Source organism: Lissotriton helveticus, chromosome 6 (assembly GCF_964261635.1).
Source record: "Lissotriton helveticus chromosome 6, aLisHel1.1, whole genome shotgun sequence".
In the NCBI taxonomy this organism is placed as follows: Eukaryota; Metazoa; Chordata; class Amphibia; order Caudata; family Salamandridae; genus Lissotriton; species Lissotriton helveticus.
In genome coordinates this window covers 114,729,500-114,752,539 of record NC_136067.1, presented here as the reverse complement: position 1 = coordinate 114,752,539, position 23,040 = coordinate 114,729,500, and the positions used below count along the sequence as shown (strand labels likewise).

Genomic DNA, 23,040 nt, shown 5'->3' with positions numbered 1-23,040 from the left:
CTCAGAAGATGGGCAGCGGCCACTACCATTACTTTCATGAACACCTATGAGGTGCTAGTAGGGTCGAAGGGGAGCAAAGCAAGGTAAAAATGCTCCTGGCTGACCTTTCAATTGAGGTAACATCTGCAGAATGGGACCTTGATAGTAAGCATTAATTCGCCGGATCCAAGGCAGCCAGAACTTGGGTCAAAGTGAGCATTTTGAATTTGTCCTTCTTTAGGTACTCATTCAGAGGGCAAAGATCCAAAATACGACAAAGGCTTCTATTCTTTTTAGGCACCAGCAAATAGCGATAGTAGCAACCTGTTTGTACTTCTAAGGCGGTACCCTCTCAATGGCCCCTTTGCCCAACAGAGACTGCACCTCGTGCAACAAGGATAGGTGCTCCTCTGAAAGACACTCTAATGTAGGAGGGACGTGAGGTGGGTTAGAAAGGAATGGAAGGGCACAGCTCCTGCTAGACTTCCTAGAGAACTCATCTGTCAGATGTAAGGGCATGCCACCCAGGAAGCAAATGTCTCTTCTTCCTTTCCACAGGGTGGTTGAGTGCCACTCTGGGCAAACTAAAGGGATTTGGAGGGTGATGCCGTAAGGGCAGAGGACTGAGTGTAACCGTGTCCATGGTGATCAGCACATGCCTGCCTGATACCGATCCTCCGCTCCTTAAGGCCTATACACTAGCCTCCTGGAATAGCATTGAAAAGTCCAGAACTGCAGAGGCAGAAAGGGCTAAGTAACGGACTGTGGTTCTGCTTTGTTTGAAGTGCTCAGTGGCGGAATCAGCCTTTTTGCGAAAGAGGTGGGATCCATCAAAAGGCATATCTATTAGAGACGCATCATACTAGTGTCCACCACAAGCTGCAAGCAATAAGTTGTATCCAAGCCAGCCCTAATGATGTACTTTGCTGCATCCTCTGACTGTTCTGAATGGTTTTAGTTAACAAGGCCCAAAACATCTCCTAGATCGCCACAAGATCTCGCTAGCCTTGCCTCAAAGTTTGTACATATAGCGGCCTAATAAGCAGACCGCATTGACAAATCCCAACATCAAGCTGGCGGAGGAAAACATGTGCTTTCCAAATGCCTCAAACCTTTTTGGCTCCCTGTCGAGAGGAGTCATAGAGAATGCATTTTGGTTAACTTTGCTGGTGGACACTCGGGCCACCAAACTTTTAGTAGTACTGTGTCAGAAAGTCTGGGTCACCAGGCGCTGGTCTATGACATTTGGCCGACTGCCTGTACACTAGTGGGTAAGAGCAGGGCTTTGCCCAAGTACCCATAACAGTGTCAGTCAGGGCTTCATTAAATGGACGGAAGGACTAAGATGAACTAGGCCTTGGGTATAGCACCACAGTAAGGACATGTGTCTTTCACTGAAGGTAGCTGTAGGACCAGGACCTCAGCTGCCTGCCTAATCACCACATCAAAGGATGTGCTCTCTTCTGTAGGGTGTTCAAGGAACGACACCAATCCAGTGTCGGAGGAGGAATTCAGTCCACTGGCCTCCTGTAAGTCCATGTAAATGTCATGATCATCATAGAGGGGGTTGTGGTCATTCTCCTTCCCACAGGGTGGCAGTGTGACACTAAGGGCAAAATAAAGGGGCTTGGAGGTTGATGCTGCAGGGGCAGAGGACTGAGTGTAAAGGTGTCCCTGGTGACCGGCCCAATGTTTGCCTGATCCCCATTCTCAGCGACAAAGGGACTGGTGCAACTGCTGCTGTGGCTTACACACCAGCCTCCTAAGTTAGCTTTGAAAAGTCCAGAACTACAGCTGTAGAAAGGCCCAGGGGACGGGCTGTGGCTCTACTTTCTTAAAAGTGCTCAGGGCGGAATCACCATTTTGGCCAAAGATGTAGGGCCCATCAAAAGACATATCCGTTGGCGGTAACCCAATTGGAGGGCCCTGTGGATCCTGAAACCAGTAAAGTGATGAAAGTACACAATATGACCTCCTTAAATGCCTCCACCTGCTGAAGCATGGCCCATGACGAGGGACTTTCGGGCTCACTGGGACAAGCTTAGGTATCAGCTCCGCGTTCAAAGATTGGGAGCAAGTTCAGCTGGCGCCTTGACACTGTACCGACTTCTCTTTAGACAGAGAGTGGTGGTATGGAGTTGAGTCCGACTTCGACTTCTTATGCTTATATTTTTCACTTGACCCACAACGAGGACCTGTCAAAGGAGAGATCTGGAGTGGGGGAATGAGCCCATGCCCTCGGCTTGGAAGCAGGACTTACGCAAGGTCTATGTCAGTGATATACAGCTTCTCTTCACAGTCCCGGATTGCCTACAGGTGCATGAGGGCAGAATCTTCCAACAACTTGGAGTCGTACCCCGAGCTTGAACTTCAAAGGCAGACCTCATGAGAGTCTGCCACCAACAACTATTTCTGACAGTCACCGTACGTTTCAAACCATTTAGTTTTTTTTAATTTATTTGAGTTTTTTATAGCGCTGGCTAGACCCGGAGGTATCACAGCGTTTTACATAAGGAACAGCGAGTTGCAAGTTACAACATTTTTACATAAGTTAGACAGTGATTACATACTAACAACAAGAGTTACTAGCGAATAGCACATAAGGACACATGATGACGCCACAGTAACATAGTAGTATGCATTACTAGTTTGTGGCGTAACAGAGAGGGAATGGAAAATAGGGGAGGGGACTGCCGATAGAGTCAAGGCAGGCAGGAGGGGTAAAGTCCATCAGAGGGAACCAAGCAGTCAGTTTGGAAGACAGATAAACCAAGAAGAACCGAGAAAAACAATGTCCGATGTCCGGCTGGTTAGGTGACGGCCGAGAGGTGAATCAGGACCAGACTCCTCTATAACTGCATAGTACAGCTCCACCGGACAACGGCCAAGGGAACTCGGTCTACGAGAAACAGTTTTGGTTTCCGCCCATGGGGCATCGTCAGAGTTCCATCGACGGTAGCAGTCCCAGTGTTACTAGGAAGCGCCGTCAGCCTCATCCTCCAGCTTGCCCCATGAGATGAGAGGTGGAAGGGACAGCTCCAAAGGTAAGCAGATCAACCCCAATTCCCAGAAGCAGAAGTGAGAGTAAGGCAATTGAGAGTAAGGCATTGTGGCAGCACTCCATGTGTCTGGGTTGTGAAGGAATTCGGTCCCAGTCTCTTAACTCTGAGTGCTCCACCCTTCTCATGTGGGCTCTCTTTCCTGAGGGAGTGGAGTCCTATGGCACCATTAATTCAGGCCCTGCCAGATAGGAGATGCCTCTGCCCACCCCTTAGCTTCTCAGTCTCCGAGCCACCCTCCGGATCCCCACCTAACGCCATCTTGGTGTTCGGCACCTACCGGGGAAGGACAGGGACTCCGAGCATGCAGTTCTCGCAAACACCTTAAACAAGCGCCGTCACCGAAGTAGGGGATCCTCGGGCCCAGCCCACAGCAATTATCTGGAGGGTTAGGCAGTCTCGCCACAATGCACCGCTCGAGGGCCAAATGCCACTTCAGCTCACAAAGCACCGCCGCCTGCCCTAGTCTTTAGGTTTAATATTCTATTTTTTTTGGCGAGGGGGGGGAAGGCAGGAGCCCGAGTTAATTTCCCCTCTGGTATTTCGCTGCCGCAGTCTGACTCACTGCGCCGTCATGTTAGAACAGTCCGGGCCCTTCAAAACGCTTCCTCCAGAGCCCGCTTCTTGCGTCACAGCCGATGCATTTATTTCGGCAGCTGGGACAGGTTTCTTGTGTCGCTTGCTTGCCTGCCTCCCGGCCCGACGCCCAGAGCCTCTCGATTGATTCAGGGAGGGGATGTGAGAAGGAGCGGAAGCAGTAGGGCTACTCCCGATCCCTCGTCCAGGTCCCTCAAAGCAGCTGTTTCGATGCCTACAGCCTCCCTCACCTCTGTTGCGGGCTGAGCTCCTCCTGCCGTGCAGCCGGTCTTTTCAGTTGGCCGCGATTGTTGTTTGGAGGCAGCGGGAGTTCTTTTTCGGTCCGCCTGATCCCGGAGAGTTTAAGGTCACAGGGAATGATTAATTTGTGGGTGAAAAAAGATACGTTTAATGGATTTTGGGGGTTATGTAAGCTCGATCTCCGGAGCTCTACGCTGCTGCGGCCATCTTGGCATCCGGCTCTTTCTCCTTTGGTGGGGGCATCTTTCCCTTGCAAACTGGGAAGAATTTTGAAAGAATTAGTTGAACGGCGAAAGAGAGTGGAGATATAGATCTGAGTAAGCATGCAGAAGTGGAGCTTATATATGGCTACTGAATCTCTTCCATTGTGGAATGAGGCCAACAAGGAGCCACACTACACCATCTTGCAGTACGCAGAAGCATTGCTATATCTCGGTCAGTCTGGAACCTGGGAAATATTCTAAAGGTGATAAATATATGGTTAAAAGTATCCATCAGAATGACCCCTACAGGTGTTTGATGTAGGGGGCCTTTCTTGTGAGTTACATGGCCTTGGCTCCTGGCCCTGCCTTGAAAGGACTGTCAACAGTGTTTTTGGGTACTGCCACTGAATGCTTGCGCAGCGTTTGCTGGCTGTTTGTGTTCCCAGGGTTTGTAGAATACAAGGTTGAAATCCTCTTCTGGCACAGGCTTATTGATGGTGGTAGATCCTCTTTGAAAGGATCTGTTAAACTGTGGAGTCCCCATTGCCTTCCTTCTCTTTTTTCATCTGCTGGAGAGAGCCATCTACTATCGCTTTGATCATACTCTACCTGCTTGAGGCCATATTTATAATGGGTGCCTGTACCTACTGCATGAAACCAAAGACCTCTAACCAGGCATGCCGCCTTAGAGTTGTGCTATTATACTCCTGTGCTGTCAATGTTTGTTGCGTCCAGGACTGATTTTAGACAGGTGTTAGCTATCATCTTCCCTTCATGGATGACAGCTTTTGCCCTCATTCTGTACATGTGAATGAATGAATGAATGAAAATATTCGGAGAGCGCACTACTGCCGAGGCGTCTTCGTGCTAGAGACAAATGAACAGAACACAATGCATACCAGACTTAACGTTGAGTAAAAAGCCAGGTTTTAATTTCTTTCCGGAACAACATTCAGTTAGTTACCTTTCTCAGGTGTCCGGGAATTGAGTTCCATAACCTAGCTGCGAGGAAGGAAAAACGTTTTCCTCCCCATCTTGCTTTCTTTATCTTGGGAAGTTTGACCAGCCCCTGAGTGGCCGACCTTAGGTCGGGCATTGGTGTATAGCGGGAAAACAAGGACTGCACATCCTCTGCCCCTCCACCAAACAGGGCTTTATGAACCAGGCAGAGTGATTTAAACTCGATGCGCCGCCCTACGGGGAGCCAATGGAGTTGTTTTAACGCATGTGACGTGGGATGGTGTTTAGTTAATTGACAACACTCGGGCTGCCACATTTTGAATTGATTGCAGTTAAGCCAGTTGTGTTGCACCAGCTCCCAAATACAGAGCATTGCCATAATCAATTCTCAAAAGAATTTTGGCAATTATCACTGTTTTCCTCAAAATGAGAGGTATAAATGGGAGGATCTTTCGCAGGCGTTTCAGCATAAAAAAACAGGCAGAGGATACTTGGTTGATCTGAGCAGCCCAATCCAGTTCTTTGTCAAACATAAAGCCGAGATTTCTTGCTTATTTACTGGGAGTAGGCAAACCCCGGCTGAAGATGGCCACCAGTGCTGATTCCAGATCAAGGTTTTATGACCAAACTCTAGTACTTCCGTTTTCTCAGTATTCAATTTTAGAAAGTTAGAGTTCATCCAGGTCATCAAAGCCGAGATACAGTTAGAAAATTCCACTGCCATGACATCCGCTGCCTGGGTTACAGACACTATCAGCTGAGTGTCATCGGCGTATGACACCAGCTTAAAGCCAAAACTCTTTATTAGTTTTGCCAGTGGGGCAACGTAGATGTTGAAAAGAGTAGGGGATAACGCAGAGACATGAGGGACTCCTCCCGGTAGCAAAAATTCCTCCGACTGAAGCCCATCCCAAAGGATGATTTGTTCTCTAGATGAAAGAAAGGAGGACAGTAGGGCAAGAGCTGTACCTGAGATACCAATGTCCTGAAGCCTTTGAGTTAACACCAGATGACTCACGGTATCAAAGGCTGCTGTCAAATCAAGCAGGACCAGTATGGCCCTTCCACCCATATCCATAACCATGCGTGTTTCTTCCACTACCATAATCAGAGCTATTTCTGTGGAGTGATTTGCACGGAAGCCATGTTGGGTGTTGTCCAGAATGTTGTAAGTTTCTAGATATGATGTTATCTCCACATTCATGGTCTTCTCAAGCACTTTGGCAGTGAATGTTTTTGTGAATGAGAGGCAACAAAAATTTGTTCAAATTAAAATTGTACAATCAAATTGACGAAGTGAGTCTTGTGTAGGTATTCTTTTATTTCCAGTCGTGTTATGGTATGCACAGAAGAATCAGACAACGCGTTTCGCCCAAAGGATGGGCTTCTTCAGGGCGAACGGTAGTTGAAGATGCGCGTAATTCGTCAAGGATTAGCCATTTGGAATGTAGTCAGTAAACAGTCTGTATTGTATTGCGCAAACTCCTGTGTTGGGGAGTGTTCTATGATGACATAAAGGACCTTATGAAAAAGAATTCTGGGTCTGAGAAAGGAGCCGTGTCCGGATGAGATCCTTCTGCTGGCTAGCCTGGAGCGGGGAGCGGTAAGCAGGAGATGGGACGATAGTTTTTTCTATCTAGCGGGTCCAGTTTTGGTTTCTTTAGAAGGGAACGAATACAGGCCTTTTTCCACTGTGAAGGAAAGGCTCCAATGGAAAATATTGTATTTAGCACAGGGGAAAAAACAGAACTTACTTCTTCTGGGGCCAGATGTAATATAGACGGTGGACAGGGGTCTGGATTTAATTTGTAGCAGCAAGTTCGCTACTTTTTCTTCTGCCAGAATTGAAAATTGGGATAGACCATGTTCCCCGACCGTGAGAGTAGACTGCACAGGGTCTTTTCCCTTGATGTCATCCCCTGCTCTGGAGAGTTCATTGTACACCGACTGGGCCTTATTCTGGAAGAATCTGGCTAATTTATGTATGAAGTTTTGGTCCGGGGTAAAGATTACATCCCGAGGACACTTCATTAGTGCAGGAACTGTTTGAAATAGTTCCTTAGGGACATTGGCCGCTTCTTGGATTTTAACAGTAAAGAAAGCATTTTTAGCCTGGATAATTGCATTCTTCTATTCTTCAAGCGCCGCACAGTAAAGCTTCTTCTGTTCGGCATCATATTGTGATCTCCAAGCACGCTCTTTTTGTCGGCACTTAATTTTAGCTGCTTTAAGATCCGCAGAGTACCATGGAGACAAGACCTTTTTCGGTTGTACTTTAAGAATTTTTTCTGGGGCTATCTTATTAGCAGCCAGTTATGGAATTCCATGGCTGCTTGATTTGCCTCGAGGGAAATCACAGGCCTGGCATCAAATGCAGACACTAGGTCATGTCTGAGAGATGTTGCATCAAGTCTTCCATCTCCTCCATCTACTGTTGTCTATATGAAGGGCGATGGAGCTCTCTAAACGCCATTGTGAGACCTGGAGGACAAAATTAGGAAATCTAAGTGACTCCATCTTGCTTGGACCTCATGGTTGATTCCCCACAGTAGGTGAACATGCTTTAGAATAAATAAGTACAGACTGTAGATGGTATTTTGAAGAGCTTGATTCTTTGTTCTGTGTGAATCGTAGGGATGACAGCACAATGGTCAGGTCTCAGGCACACATATCAAGGTTGGAACCATGGTGTAAAGAGTGTTCCTTTTCAAACTAGTCTTATCTGCTGTACCAAGATCATTTGTTACATATTGTTAATGAATATTGACTGTTCTCTTTGTGTGAACTAAACTGTCTGGTAAAATTCTATTGCTGAGAAGGGTATAGAGTCATAATGGTTAGAACGTGTTAGACTGTGCTGGGCCCGGAGATATTAAGATTTCATTCAGCTGAATACAACTCTGCTCTCTCAAATAATAATCCTGCTACTGAATTTATTTAAGAATTGGGCTTTGACACTATTGTGTCAGTGGACCCATTCCTTTTTCATCAAACCATTTAATCTTTTTACTCTATTTACCTGGTGGTAGCCCTGTTGACATCAGGGAATGTGCCCTCTTTCTAGCAGCGGACACAATGGTGGTGTCTGTTGCTGCATTACACTAACTTCTGTGAAGTGCGTATATATTTTTCTGATATAGTGGCTGGCCTTTTAAGAGCTCCTTTCCCTGATCCGTAATGCCAGATAGCATTGGTAGAGACTATGAGATGCCCTTTTTATCACCATCTTGTACAAAGAGATGCCATCTGGGGGCAATGGTTCTGAGGGACTAAGAATCAAGGCCTTCCTCTGGTGAATCTGTGTCCAAATTCTGCCATATATATTCTGACTAATCTATCATAGTTTGTTCATATCGTTCTTTCTCGTCATCGAGGTACTCCTGCTCTTTCTCTTGAGGTTCAAAGGTTGTTGATAGTTTTAGGTCAATCTCTTATTTTTCTACAGTCCCTATTCAGGGAGGCATCTTATGCCACTTGAGGATTTAGCCAAACTCTTTTGTTTAACAGCCACCATGTAGGCCTAAAGTCAATAATATTTCTTCTCAACCTAGAGCATAAGGGGAGCCTTTCACTTTGGGCAGAATTTCTTTCCCTTTTGACTTCCTTTCCTTCCTCCAATCTCAATCCCCTTTCAGAGTTGAGTCTGAAGGGGAGAGATGAAGTGGCACATCAGATAGGCCAGAGGCACGAAGAAAAACAACTTGCACAACTCCGGGCCAAACACTAGAGGGACTAAGAATCAAGGCCTTCCTCTGGGAGGAGGAGCTACGGTCGCAATCAAGATGGCCGCATAGGCTCCTGGCTCCGCTGACCTCCGTCCCCCGCCGGATCATCCTGACTCAAATCCTGAATTTCCATCCTGCCTCCGGATGTGTGAACCATTGTGTTCCATTTTGGCGCAATCCCGGGACTTTTTCCAGCTTTCTAGACAAAGTTACGTCGAGTTTTAATTTTGGGCCTACACCAGCTTGTGAGCCGGGGACTCGAGTACTGGCCCAGCCGGGTTCCAGTTGAACAACAACAGCTGTGGGTGATCATCAGGGTCCGGTCCTTGGATGTGGAAAAATTTTCGAGCCCGATTTTGACGGCAGTTGTTCCTCTTGCATACAATCGATGGAGAGTTGACAAGGCACGCCAGTGCGCCGAGGGTGTGGGTCCCTTGCCCGGAGACCCGGTCTGACCCAAGCCGGTGTTTTCCGGGTCGGGCTCTACGCTTGGCACCGGAACCTGAGCAGTGACTTTGGTAAGTCCTCGGTCTCCCTCCGTGACAGTCCGTCCCAGAATCAATCGATCGATCGATTCCCCCGGGGTAGGGCGGGCCTCGGGGGGACGCGACCATGGTTATCTCGGGACAGGATTCCGTGGCACGGACTGAGTCTGAACCGTCGATACGATCTGTATTGGCAGCGCTCTGGGCCTTTCATTCCCAGGTGGAGTCCATTGTCCGGAAATGGATTGCGACTGCACACGGACAAGTGGGACCGGACCCTGCACCGTCTCAATATCCTGATCTGTCCATATCACCCACGGCAATCCCCTTAGCAGCGATGGCCCCCGTGCCACGAGAGGTGTCGGAGCTTCATTCTAAAGTGATGGCCGATGATCGGGTACTCGACGTGCCTTGTGGGTCGCCAAGCCCTTCAACATCACCTTCCGAGCTGGTTCTCATTGTTGCACCCCTTCCAGACGCTCGTGCTCGGAACTATCTGTGGAATGGTTCGGTGTCTTATCCCTCTTCAAAGCCTTCAATATCCTTCCAGGGACAAAGACGAAGAATGCTTATGTCGATGAGGGTCCACGTTGTCACCATTGGAACTTCTAGGGACCTTAAAACTTTGCCTCGACCCACATGGAACTTTCCTGGATCATTCTCACATTTTGCTTATCCGGCGGAAGAGACAGTCTGTTTGGAAGGTGCCGCTCGCTAGTCGTCTTGACCTCCCACTGACTGAAGGACCCTTGATCTGCCAAAAGTAGCCTGGGAGCCCGTGTGCTCGGCTATTGGAATCGCTGGGCGTCGTTGCTGGGAGAGCCTGTGTTGCTGACGCCGGGAGCGGGACTGCGAGGACCAGAGGTGCTTGCGCCAGGAGATCGCGCGCACCTGGTGCCTCTTCCCGCCCCCTCCTCCCTGAGTGCCTCATAACGACTCGCGGCCCCCGCTTTGCGGGTGCCGCTCGCTAGTCGTCTTGTCCTCCCACTGACTGAAGGACCCTTGAACTGCCAAAAGTAGCCTGGGAGCCCGTGTGCTCGGCTATTGGAATCGCTGGGAGTCGTTGCTGGGAGAGCCTGTGTTGCTGACGCCGGGAGCGGGACTGCGAGGACCAGAGGTGCTTGCGCCAGGAGACCGCGCGCACCTGGTGCCTCTTCCCGCCCCCTCCTCCCTGAGTGCCTCATAACGACTCGCGGCCCCCGCTTCGCGGGCGCCGCTCGCTAGTCGTCTTGACCTCCCACTGACTGAAGGACCCTTGAACTGCCAAAATTAGCCTGGGAGCCCGTGTGCTCGGCTATTGGAATCGCTGGGAGTCGTTGCTGGGAGAGCCTGTGTTGCTGAAGCCGGGAGCAGGACTGCGAGGACCAGAGGTGCTTGCGCCAGGAGACCGCGCGCACCTGGTGCCTCTTCCCGCCCCCTCCTCCCTGAGTGCCTCATAACGACTCGCAGTCCCCGCTTCGCGGGCGCCGCTCGCTAGTCGTCTTGACCTCCCACTGACTGAAGGACCCTTGAACTGCCAAAAGTAGCCTGAGAGCCCGTGTGCTCGGCTATTGGAATCGCTGGGAGTCGTTGCTGGGAGAGCCTGTGTTGCTGATGCCGGGAGCGGGACTGCGAGGACCAGAGGTGCTTGCGCCAGGAGACCGCGCGCACCTGGTGCCTCTTCCCGCCCCCTCCTCCCTGAGTGCCTCATAACGACTCGCGGACCCCGCTTCGCGGGAGCCGCTCGCTAGTCGTCTTGACCTCCCACTGACTGAAGGACCCTTGAACTGCCAAAAGTAGCCTGGGAGCCCATGTGCTCGGCTATTGGAATCGCTGGGAGTCGTAGCTGGGAGAGCCTGTGTTGCTGACGCCGGGAGCGGGAATGCGAGGACCAGAGGTGCTTGCGCCAGGAGACCGCGCGCACCTGGTGCCTCTTCCCGCCCCTTCCTCCCATTTAGAGCAGCCCCCTGACGCGAACGCGGGACGCGCGCGGACGGAAGCGCGGGTGAAGCCTGGGCAAAGGGCGGGCCCTCTGAGGCCCTCAGTGGCCGAAGTAGGCCGTGCTGTGCCCATTTCCCTTTGAAGCATAGCATATATATTACTAGTTATAGTTAGGCTTGTAACTGATTTATTGTGATCCGTCCATCATTGTATTACGTTTGCAAAATCCCTAGTGCTTTTCTGAAAATAATGACGGCCAAAAAGCTTAGGTCTGGTCGGTAAGTCGTGCTCCAAAACAAAATCTAATCCCCTTCGAAATAAGGATAACCATGCAAAACAACTTAAAGGTTCCTGTCAGTTATTTAATCTCTGGGAACGGGGGAAAACTAAAGCACTCAATGTTGACTTTGCCCACACTCCTTTGGTAAAAGCTCCATCTGCTCCAATGGGATTGAGTTTTATGGGTTCAGGGCTTGAAAAAGTATGGAGAAGGAAGTAATTATCGTGGCTGCAGGTTCTGATCCTACGAAAAATTATATTTCTCCTACCCCAAATAATTCAGAAAATAAAAATACCCATACTCTTTTCCCATTACAAATTCCCTTTGAAGTTAGCCCCCATGTTGCGGGAGTTCGGGAGCAAATCTCTTTTTCCAAAATTTGTGAGTCCCCTTCTGAAAAACATGAACCAATCCTTCTCTCCTCTAGAGAAGCTCATAATAATGTTTTCACTCTCTCTGACTCAGATTTGGAAGTCTGTAAAAGATATATCGAGGTTGATACTGTTAAGATCAGGGAGTTTGTAAAAACACCATTAACATCAATGCCACCATTTCTTCATCTGTATAACAGCACACCCTCGAATATCTCCCAGTCACACATCTCATTGAGCCCTAATCTCAACATATCAGGTATTGATTCTTTGCTCCCGCCTAGGGTAGATAAATCGGATAAACCAGTCTCTGACTTTTTATCTTCCCTGGAACATTTGCTCTCATCCATCTTAGTATTACTAGAGAAATTTGTCGGGGGTCCGGATTGTGTAATGGACACAGTAACTCAAATATTAAAGGTCTTATTACACGGTAAACTAGAGAAGGAATCCGGCTTCAATTTAGAGGTGGTTGCAGAAAATTTTCCAGAGCAGAAAATGGTCGAGTCAAAGACTGAGATCCCTAATACTTCCCAGTTCCTTAATGTTAGAGAACAATCAGTTCACCGTCCGAAACCTCTCACCTCTAACTGTGCAGTAGATTTAGTTCCAATGGTGGAGGTGTTACAAGAAGGGGTGGTAAAGGAAGATATAGTTTCATCCCCCATTGATAACAGACTCTCTAATAATGGATCCATTGATAATGGTCCCATACGTAATGGATCCTAAGGAAGATATGGAACTTTTTCCTATTTTTAACAAACAGCAGGGTGTGGGTGATAAGGAGGCTCCTGAAGCTGATGGTGTTAGAAATAAGGAAAATTCAGGGAAAGTTAAAAAACTTGGGGCTAAAAAGAGGCGATTAATTAGAAGAATTGAAAAAAATAGACGGGGGAAAATTCGTTGGAAGGAAAATTCGGAATTAGTTTGCGATCAAGAATTTCATCAGACCTCCTTGATGGTACAAAAAGATGAAATACAGAATTTGGTTCCCCAGTCATTGAATCCTTGCCCTCTTGAGGGGCCTTCTAATATTAAAGTGGCCTTGTTAAATTCTAAGCCCAAAAAAAACGAAATTACCTCTATAAGTTCAGGATCCCCTAAGCTTAATCCCCTGGCCAGTCCCTTCACTGTCAAAAGGGAAGCAGTAGCAGTGTGCCAAAATTCCCCTGAAATTCTTATGGTTGAGAGCGTAGACACTCTTATCCTTGATTTTCTACCTTTATTTGATGCAGACTGCATTTTAAATAGATCATTGCTCCTTAAATATTTTCAAGAATCTGCAAATTTGAAATTGTTACAAACCTCGGACATAGATTTAGTACGGATCTTGAAGATTGAGGATGGTAGTTTAACGAGGGTAAGATTTTACTCGAAACTAGTGGTGAATCTTATTTTACAACGGTCGGAATACTTTCAGAGTAGAGGGATTGATGTGATGCCCTTTTGGGGAAATTTCTCATTCGATAAACACTCTAAATCTCTAGGGCCCTTAAGATCTTCTATTCCCCTCCTGAAGGCAGCTCCTGGAAATAAAGAACAAGCTAATGGTTTCGATGATCTTAAAATTCAACTATCAAAATATCTTCGTTCGGTGTCTTACCCCAATCCATCTATATCCCACCCATTGGATAAGGCAGAAGATGATTTTGTCCGTTGGGATTGGCTACCCGGCGTTCTTTCGAAGAAATTGACAATCGCATACCCCCCAAATGCTCATCTTTAGCGAGAATATAACGTTATTATCTTGGAACTGTGCAGGGCTAAAGAATTGTCCGGAAAAAATTAATTTTCTTATGTCTTTAAAAGCCAGTGTGATCTGTCTCCAAGAGACTTGGTGCTCGGAGAAACTTCAGTTAGGAAGGGATTATTTTGTTCTTGAGGGTCAAGCCGTCTCCTCCAGGAGAGGAGACGCTAAGGGGGGAATTGCCTGTCTCCTATCCACTGAGATAAAATGGAATTTCTCCCATTATATGGATTCTAGCAATCTCTTTCAAGCCATAACGCTGTTTAACTATGATAATGTTAATGTATCTAAACCTCTGGTATTGATTATCGCATACATTCCCCCCGAGGTTAGTTTTAATGTAATTTTAAGAAGAGTTTTTTCTTATATTCAGAGTCTAAGGGAGAATTCTTCTTCCCCCAATATAATCTTAGTAGGGGATTTGAATTGTAAAATTTCTAATTCAAGCATGACTCTGTTTCGCGATAAAGACAAAGAAGAATCATGTCATATCCCACAAGCTATCTTGCCCGAGAAAACTAAAACAAATAAACGCGGGAAGATGCTTCTCAAAGAACTCTCTGAAATGGATGGGATTATAGCGAATGGAAGACTCCCCTCTGACTCTCCTGCTAATTTTACTCACAAATCACATCAGGGAGAATCAATATTAGATTATGTGATAGTTGAGAACTCTTCCGTTTTCTTATTAAAGGATCTCAGGGTCATTGAAACGGTCTTTAGCGACCATAAATTACTTCTTTCTGTTATGAGTATAAATCCTCATAGTCCTGATCAATGGTCACTTAACAGTGAGCATGTAAGTTTTGGAGTGAAATCAGAAAGGTGCCATTGGAACCCACAAACTGAACAAAATCTGGAGAGCGTTCTTGATGCTGCAATTGATGATCTTGCCAACTGGCAGGGCTCTGAAATAACGTGCTTCCTAGATTTTATGACATTAGTAATTTCACTCGCTAAAAAAACAAACAAGAAAAGGTGCTTTGCAACTCCCTCTTGGCCCTTACGTTCTATTAATATAGAAATAAATAAGCTTGTAAGGAAACAATACCTGCATAAATCTGTAGAAGGAGCCTGTAAAGTAAGCCTATTAAAAAGAAGGAGGAAAAGGTTGCAGGAAAAACTACGGAAAGATGAGGAGGATGCAACTTGGATTAAATTAAGAGAGGCCGCTTTTAAAGGGGACATGAGACAGTTTTGGTCACTTATAGGTGAGGGGTGTGGATCAAGAACACGTCCACTTCCTGTCCCCATAGATGAACACATATGGGTGGACTATGTAACTTCCCTATATGCAACAAATGGAATGTTGTATCCTTATGTAGGTATCAATGAAAAGGATCAAGCTCTGGTACCCCTATCCGAAAATGACATTACAATAGCCATAAGGGAAATGCGCTCATCCGGGGCAATGGGGCCAGACGAACTTCCAATTTCAGTTTTAAAACACAATAGTGAAAAATGGAGCAAGTTGTTATGTCCAGTGTTTAATGTTTGTTTCTGTAGCGGAAAGATAGTTCCCTCGTGGAAAGGAAGCATTTTAGTGCCCCTTTTTAAAAAGGGTGATCGATTAGCTCCCCAAAATTATCGCCAAATAGCTTTGTTAGATGCAATTGGAAAGGTTTTTACTAGATGCCTTCTGAAACAAGTTAATGATTGGGTAGTCCAGGCAAATATTCTTCCTCTAGAACAGACGGGATTCCGAAGAAATCATGGCACCTTGGATAATTTAACAGCTCTCCAAGTAATAACGGATAAATACGTCAAGGTCAGAGGTGGGGGAGTCTATGCTGCCTTCATAGACTTCTCCACGGCCTTTGACAAAGTTGACCGTCCACTATTATGGAAGAAATTAATTGCCCTGGGTATGCCAGTCAGGCTATTAAATCTAGTTCAGGAACTCCACTCTGAGACCTGGTGTAGAGTACTATTGGGAGGGGAGAGAGGCCTTTCCCAAGCAATTCCGACAGCCAATGGTATTAAACAGGGCTGCTTATTAGCACCTTTACTATTTTACCTCTATGTTTGTGATCTCCCACAGATCCTTTCCCTGAGTGAAGGAATTGCCCCCACTCTAGGGGACAAACAGGTAGCATGTTTAATGTATGCAGATGACAAACTTCTTCTTGACCTTACGCCAAAGGGTCTTAATAGTCGTCTGCATGCTTTGCATTTATTTTCTGAAGATCATCATTTGAAAATTAACATGCTTAAAAGCAAAGTAATGTGCTTCACGGGGAAGAAAAAACCAAAATTGTGTAACTTCTGTTGGTTTTTAGGGAATGAGAAATTGGATGTTGTAAAAACTTACGTTTTCTTGGGGAAAATAGTTTGTGGTAATTTGAGTGACAAGGCACACATAGATGGTAATACCAGGAAAGCCCTGACTCAGGGAAAGGGACTGAGCGCTCTTTATAAGCCCCTGGTAGAAGACATTTTACCATTCTCCTGGAGGCCTTTCGAGCAAAAATTCCTGCTTCCCTGCTTTATGGCACTGAACTAATAGACCTAAGACAATGGGGTTTCATGGATACCGTTGAGGGTAGACTTTTGCGTTGTTTAATGTCAGTTAATAATGCGTGTACAGTGGAAACCCTTAGACTTGAATTAGGCTTACGAAGCAGCTGGGTTCAGGCCCTGGCAGGAGTAATACGCTGGTTTTTTCATCTAGCCAAGGGCAACCCGGCTACATTAAGATGCCTAATTAAAAAAGAATTACTGGGTCCTATGAATGAATATTCTTTACTTATAAAGAATTTTAGAAGGGCTGTCAAGCTGTTAGAATTGGAGGAATCATCGCTCTTTCTATTATCTCTGCATCAGCTAAAGCTGTCTCTAAAACGGGCTACATGGGAGCTAAGTTTTAAGAGGGATAGAGATGTTTACTGTACAAAGAAAGGTGTTACCGTGGGTGTTAATTCCTATTTATTTAAAAAGATACAACCCTATGCATCTTGGTCCCACCCCCACGGCTTACGCCGTTTTTGGTTTCTTTTGAGATATGACCTTCTCCCTTTAAATAAATTATTAGCTAGATGGCATGGTTGTTCTGATCAATGTAATCTATGTAGCATTGATTCTTCAACTCAGGATATTCCCCATATCCTTTTTATATGCCCTGCTCTAAGGGCCCATCGTCGAAAGTGGTTGAGACCAATATGCTTAAAGTTAAGCATTCTTTCTGCAAAATCCCCACTGGACGCTATGTGCAATCCGCCAAATGAAATGTTCTGTTACAGAATTTTTAACTTCTTTAAATGTTTTCTGGATTTATATTAATAGATATGATTTTACGTTTTTTTGTATTACGTGAATGTATTACATGGATAGGATACTTTGTAACTTTGGTTGTAACTTCATGTTTCTTGTCCTTTTAAATATGTGGATCTCAGTCGAGTTCCAAATCATATTCAAATAAAATTGAATTGAAGGGGCCCGTATGATTGACCGGAAGGGTCAAGGATGAGACTGACTGTCGGGGTTTGGCACCATAGTCTTTTGAACTGGGTTCAGTTGCCATTATGTTGGCGGGAGGCAGGGTGGTGTTTACTGTTCCCCCTATTTCGTTTTTATCTATGCTTGCCTATAGAGTTCTGTGTCTACTATGGGGACGCTTGGTTCTGGTGGGGGGGAGGGGAGGGCCTGGGTCCCGTATTGAGATGCTTCTCCTCCACTTTTTTTTCCTACTTTTAGGGATTAGTTAGCTGGGGCGACAGGCACACTGCTAGTGGGGTTAGGCTGTAGCCATCTGCAGGGGTGCAGGGTGGGGGGATGTTTTTTTTTTTTGTTTTCTCTTATATTTTTGTTTCTATGGCCTTTTTCTTTTCCTTCCTTTTTTTTTTTTTTCTTCTTATACGAGAGGTAGGTGAATTATCCTGAACTGCGCTGTTTCACATATCTGGGTGTCATGGGCTTTTTTAATTATCCTGATTTTGTGGGTGGACAGGCCCTGAAGGCCTCAGCCTAGCGGGGTGGTGGATTGTTATGTTATCGCTCCTTCCAAATTTTCGCTAGTGTTGATGTCTTGCAATTGTTTAACTGATATGTATCGCTTCAATTTTTTTCGTCTGTTCCCCACCGTAATGTGGGTCGTTGTATGATACCAGATATGTTCACTTCTTATTCTTGCTTTTCTTCAACTAATAAAAATATATATAAAAAAAAAAAAAAAGGCCTTCCGCTGGTGCATCTGGAGTATGCAGAGCATGTGTATCTACAGGTACACTTGCCATAGAACATACACTAATCATATGGATTATCTGTGTTAATTTTCCTTTCACCAAAATCTGAGCAGGTATTAAAGAAAGATAGTTTCTTTTTTCAGTCCCAGTACCAGCTGGTTACCATCGCAAGTCCCCCTGGACCAGGAATGAGGCGAAAACTTCATAGAATCAATTCACAAATGAGTTTGTAGAAAGCTGAATTTCAGGGCTGGCTGAAAATCAGGAAATACAGAATAGATAGAGGTTAAGATGTAGCCAGAATAAACAGAGCTCACCTCATAGACTCCCTCATAAAATGTACATAGAAATTGTGGCCTGTAGGGGAGTAGAGAGCTCAACTCTTCCACCTCATTGGCTGGAGATATGGTTGTTTCAAAAGAGGTGGTTGTGCTACTACACATACACTCTTGTTGAGCCTATGGTCACAGTTACAATGTGTACTGCTATTTAAAGTTACCAGGAACTTCCAGTCTGATGACAGAGAAAGACGGATACATTTGAATTTATTAAAAGATCCAAAGCTGGAGAGCAGAACAGATCATATTACAACAGAACTATTTGTACTTCAAACAGTTTAGATGTGGTTTAGCTTCAAAAACAGTAAAAACAGAGTAAAGTATGTAAACATTGTTAAATTACATTAACAAGATATATCACTAATTTATGAAATGACAGCAAAAATCGACATTTACTTATTACATTTAATCCTTTTTGCTAATGTTTCCGCCAGTAACCTTGCTATCAATAGGAGTACTATGAATGTAATATAGCTGGGGCATGCCAGATCCCCTCTGGCCAGGGGATCTCATGCAATGGGGGTGCTGAATGTGATGCGGGAGAAGGAGTGGGTTAAGCAGACAAGTCAGTGGTGTGCCACAGGGAGGTGGGCTGCCTGGCCTGCAGGGTCTGGGCAACTGTGAAATTGCCTCCTTGGTGGGGCCTGCAGCACCTGGCAGTGTGGAGATTTCCCACAGACAGCCTGAGAGTCACTGAGGTGTGTGGGAACTACAGTGGGGAGTAGCCACAGTGCTTATTGGCCTGAACTCCTGGGGAGGCCTAGAGTACCTAGCAGGGTCTGAGGGGTTTGATCAGGATGGTGCCAAGGAGAGCCCAAAGTATGACTGTCTAGTGGCATGAGATGACATGAGAAACACAGTGACAACGCATATGTACATACCATCATCTTCTTCATCTACAATGATACCTGCATCTGTGTTTTGGGCATCTGGAAAGAAAGAAATGAAATGTCACACATGCCATGGCAAACTGCAAGCAATGATGTGCATAAATGTAGTCATGCTAGGCAGATTTGACATCTGGTGCAGTGTTGGTATCGATTCATTCAAATATGATCAATTTTGATTTACTATGTGCTTCTGTCACTTATAATATTAATGAGCTTGGGCAGATTATTTCGTTTTCAAAGCAAAATTGTATTAATATTACATGAAACAAAAACACCACACTACAATAAAGCTATCTGCACTTGAAATTGTTGATATTTCGCTTTTCTTTCAAAACACTGAAAACAGTCCGAAACATTGTTAAATTATACTAAAATAATCGATGACCCTTTCAAAAACAAATGGCAGTATATATAGGCACATTACCTTGTTATCACGTTTACATCTTTTTTGACACAATTTCAGTCAGTAACATTTTATTAATAACAGTACTACCAATTTAGGAAAATTGGGAGCCTGGGAGAGTGGCAAGTTGCTCTTAATTCTGAGCTCTAGCCTCTCAAGTGATATGTCCTTCAAGAACCTCAGATTTTGGCTGGCCACGGACCAATAACACACCTCCACTGATTGGTGGAAGTGATTGACCATGGTTGGCCGTGGTGTAATGGTGGAGGACCTGGCCTCTCCAGACCACTCAGTGGCCAAATGAAGGGGAGAACCCATGATTCTCCCCTCCACCTGCCCGCTTACACGCCGGATGGAAAAAGGAGTGGGGCCAGCGGCAGAAGTCCGGGGTGTGTGACAGGGAGGTGTCCTGTCGGGCCAAGTGTGAAACCAGTTCCTATGTGGAGCCCGTTGTGTGCAGCCCAGTGCCCCACTTAGATGGTGGAGGTTTCTACGAAAATGATCTGTGCTAATGGTTGAGCCAGTGAGATTTGTGGGGACTGTAAAGAGGATTTGATTTGCTACTCAGTTCACAAGGGAGGCCTGTTGTAGTCAGCGCTTTGGGGTTTTGGTTTTGCTTGCTGAAGTGTGCCCCATGTATAGGGTGACCAGGGACTGGAGCTGCATTTCCTGATTTTTTTGTGTTTTATTGTTGTATCCTATTGTTAATGGTCCTTGTCGCGGACCGTAGTTATCTGTTAGCAGTGTGCCCTACATCATGCATTCCATTTTGGAATGCCAGTGTTCCTACTTATGTGACGTCACCCCTGCCCCGGCCATCTTATCCCCTATCCTCTGTCCCCGTACCTGCTCTGTCCTTTCCGTCCCTGGTGGGTCTTTCCATACTTTATACTTAATAAAAGATTATAACCTTCCTCCGTGGTCCGCTCCTGCTTCACAACAATGGCGACGAGGGTCTGACGGAGGAGAGGCTCACCGGACTGTCGGTGCCGTGCGCATTGCCAGAAGGAAGGGAAGCAGCTGACGTGCTGACGGGAAAACGTAGTTAGTCAACACGCTAGATGAAAGAAGACTGACGTAAGTGAGTCGTAGCGTATTGGCAGCTTTTGAAACTGACTAGGGCTCGGCGAAAGTGACAGCGCGTGAAGCATCTTGGGAGTGCTCCAGCGTCACGCCGGTTAAGGAAGCCCATTGGTGCAAGGGGAATGACGTCATCGGGGCGGCCATCTTAGAATAAACCCCGAAGGAATCCTGTCAGTTTCCCTAATTTAACGGGAATAAATCAAGCTGAATGTTAACAAGGCTAGCGTTTTGTAGCGGAAGCTAGAGCCTGCACTAATGAGCTAATGGACGATAAATTAAACGGAATACCGCCGCATACAAAGGATTAAATCGGCAAATGTAAATAAATGAAGTAGGAGTGGAAAGCAAATATAAATATAAACGCAGCTGAAAAGTTTTGAAGGAACAGCAAAATACTACTATTAAAGTGTATGAAAACGTCATAGTGAACATTTACAATAGAAATAGAAGATCATTTCTAAAATAAGAAAAGTTTGCACTGATATTTCTATTAAGCATACAGTGAACATGGCCCAGAGCAATAACATTTGTGTACCGCCACTATTCTTAGAGGAACCAGGGAGACCCACGTAGAAATGGAAAAATGGTTAAGGGCTTTCGAGAACTACATTGTGTCCATTGATGGAAAGAAATATGATACTGAGAGGAAGTTGGCTCTCTTGTTCGGATTGTTAGGCAAAACAGGTCAAGAAGTGTTCGATAGTTTGCCTGAGTACGAGAATCCACCAGGGGTATTTATATCACTTAACGAGTATGATGAAGCTATAAAGAGACTTGAGAAACAGTATGATGAGGAGAGCAACATAATGGTGGGGAGGCATAAGTTTGCGCTCAGGAAGCAAGAAGAGGATGAAACTATAGAAGAATACATAGGATGTCTAAGAGTGCAAGCTAAAGATTGCGAGTTTAATCAAATGACGGATGTCTACATAAGAGATCAAATAGTATTTTATTGTCACTCAAAGAAGGTTCAAGAGAGACTGTTGACGTGCAGGAACCCCACGCTACAGGAGGTAACAGACATAGCAAAAGCCATTGAAAGATCATTGGTCACCACGAAGGTACTGTCAACCGGTAATAGTCATACCAGCGTCTGTTACATACAAGACAAAAAGAGATGTGAGCAGAAGGGACAAGAGAAAAGCTGGGGAGATAAGAGAACAGGAGGAAGAAATTTAAGTTGCTTCAGATGCGGTTCGCACGAACATCTTACAGATCACAAGTCATGCCCAGCAATCAGCAAAAAATGTGCAAAATGTAAAAGATTTGGCCACTTTACGACCTTGTGCAAAACTAAGCTAAGAACGACTGAAAATGTTGTGGTGAATACTGTAGGAGACTTCGACGAGGAAATGTGCGAAAAAATAGTTCTGTATGTAGACATGGAAGGAGGAAGGATCAAAGGACCCATTGGCGAAGCAAAGATTGGAGACACAGAATTACAATTTTGTGCGGACTCTGGGTCGCCCATAACTATTATATCGGATCTGATGTTCGAGGAGAAATGGCCGGGAATATCGTTGAGCGAAACAGTTGTGAACCCCAAGGCTTTCGGGGAAAAGGACATCGAAATGATGGGTTATTTCAATGACTCGGTCACATTCAGAGGAAGGACAATCCACACGAAGATTTATGTGGCAGTAAAGGGCAAGATCTTAATAGGATGGAAAGACTTGGCAAAGCTGGGCGTGATACTCCAACCAGGAGCAAAGGAACCTATTATCTTAAGAGAAGAGCTAGTGAACAATATATGCTTAGTGGAAAGCCAAGGAACAGTGGAAGAAGTAGTGGGAAGGTACGGTGAGGTTTTTAAAGACTCTATAGGTTGTGTGCGTGGTTTTACACACAAAATCAAATTGAAAGAGGGTGCAGAGCCAATCAAGCACAAGGTGAGAGCAATACCATTGTCCGTAAGAAGTGAACTGAACGAAGTATTGGTCAAGCTATGCAATGAAAGCGTAATAGAAGAGGCAGATGCATCCGAATGGGTGTCGGCAATAGTAGTTTCGAAGAAAAGGAAGACGGGAGACATAAGGTCATTGAATAAAAACATATTAGTAAACTGCCACCCTCTCCCGTTGATACAGGATATCTTACAATCGGTGGCTGGATCGAAATTCTTCACCCTTATCGATCTAAAAGCAGCGTACCATCAGGTCACGTTAGAAGAGAATCCAAAAGCCTTACTACGTTCATAACGCCTTTCGGTGCGTACAGATACATAAGATTACCCTTCGGGCTGGCCTCCTCCTCAGGGGTTTTCCAGAAACTGATGGATATACTTTTCAGCGAAATCCAGGGAGTGAAAGCATTCCAGGACGACATGCTGATACACACTGAAACTGAGCAAGAACACCTGCATGTGCTGAGGAAAGTACTAAACATTCTGAGGAAAAGAGGAATGACGGTGTCGAAAGAAAAATGTAAATTCATGAGACGGAAGATAGAATATTTAGGTCATGTACTTTCATCAGAGGGAATCACCCCAAAAGGCGACCTAGTCAAAGCGATCCGGGAGGCACCGGAACCAAAAGACAAGGAAACCCTGAAGTCCTTCCTGGGACTCAGCGAGTACTACG

The 23,040-nt window shown here is 45.6% G+C and overlaps 1 protein-coding gene across 5 annotated transcripts in view; it reads right to left on the bottom strand.

Moving 5' to 3' along the window:
* LOC144762305 (exportin-5-like) overlaps positions 1-23,040 on the bottom strand; it is a 2,106,094-nt gene that overhangs the window by 667,738 nt on the left and 1,415,316 nt on the right. For all 5 annotated transcript variants that reach the window (XM_078647454.1, XM_078647456.1, XM_078647455.1 and 2 more), the window contains exon 28: positions 18,967-19,014. In XM_078647454.1, the coding sequence (XP_078503580.1) occupies positions 18,967-19,014 (48 nt within the window). The remainder of the gene's footprint in view (positions 1-18,966; positions 19,015-23,040) is intronic.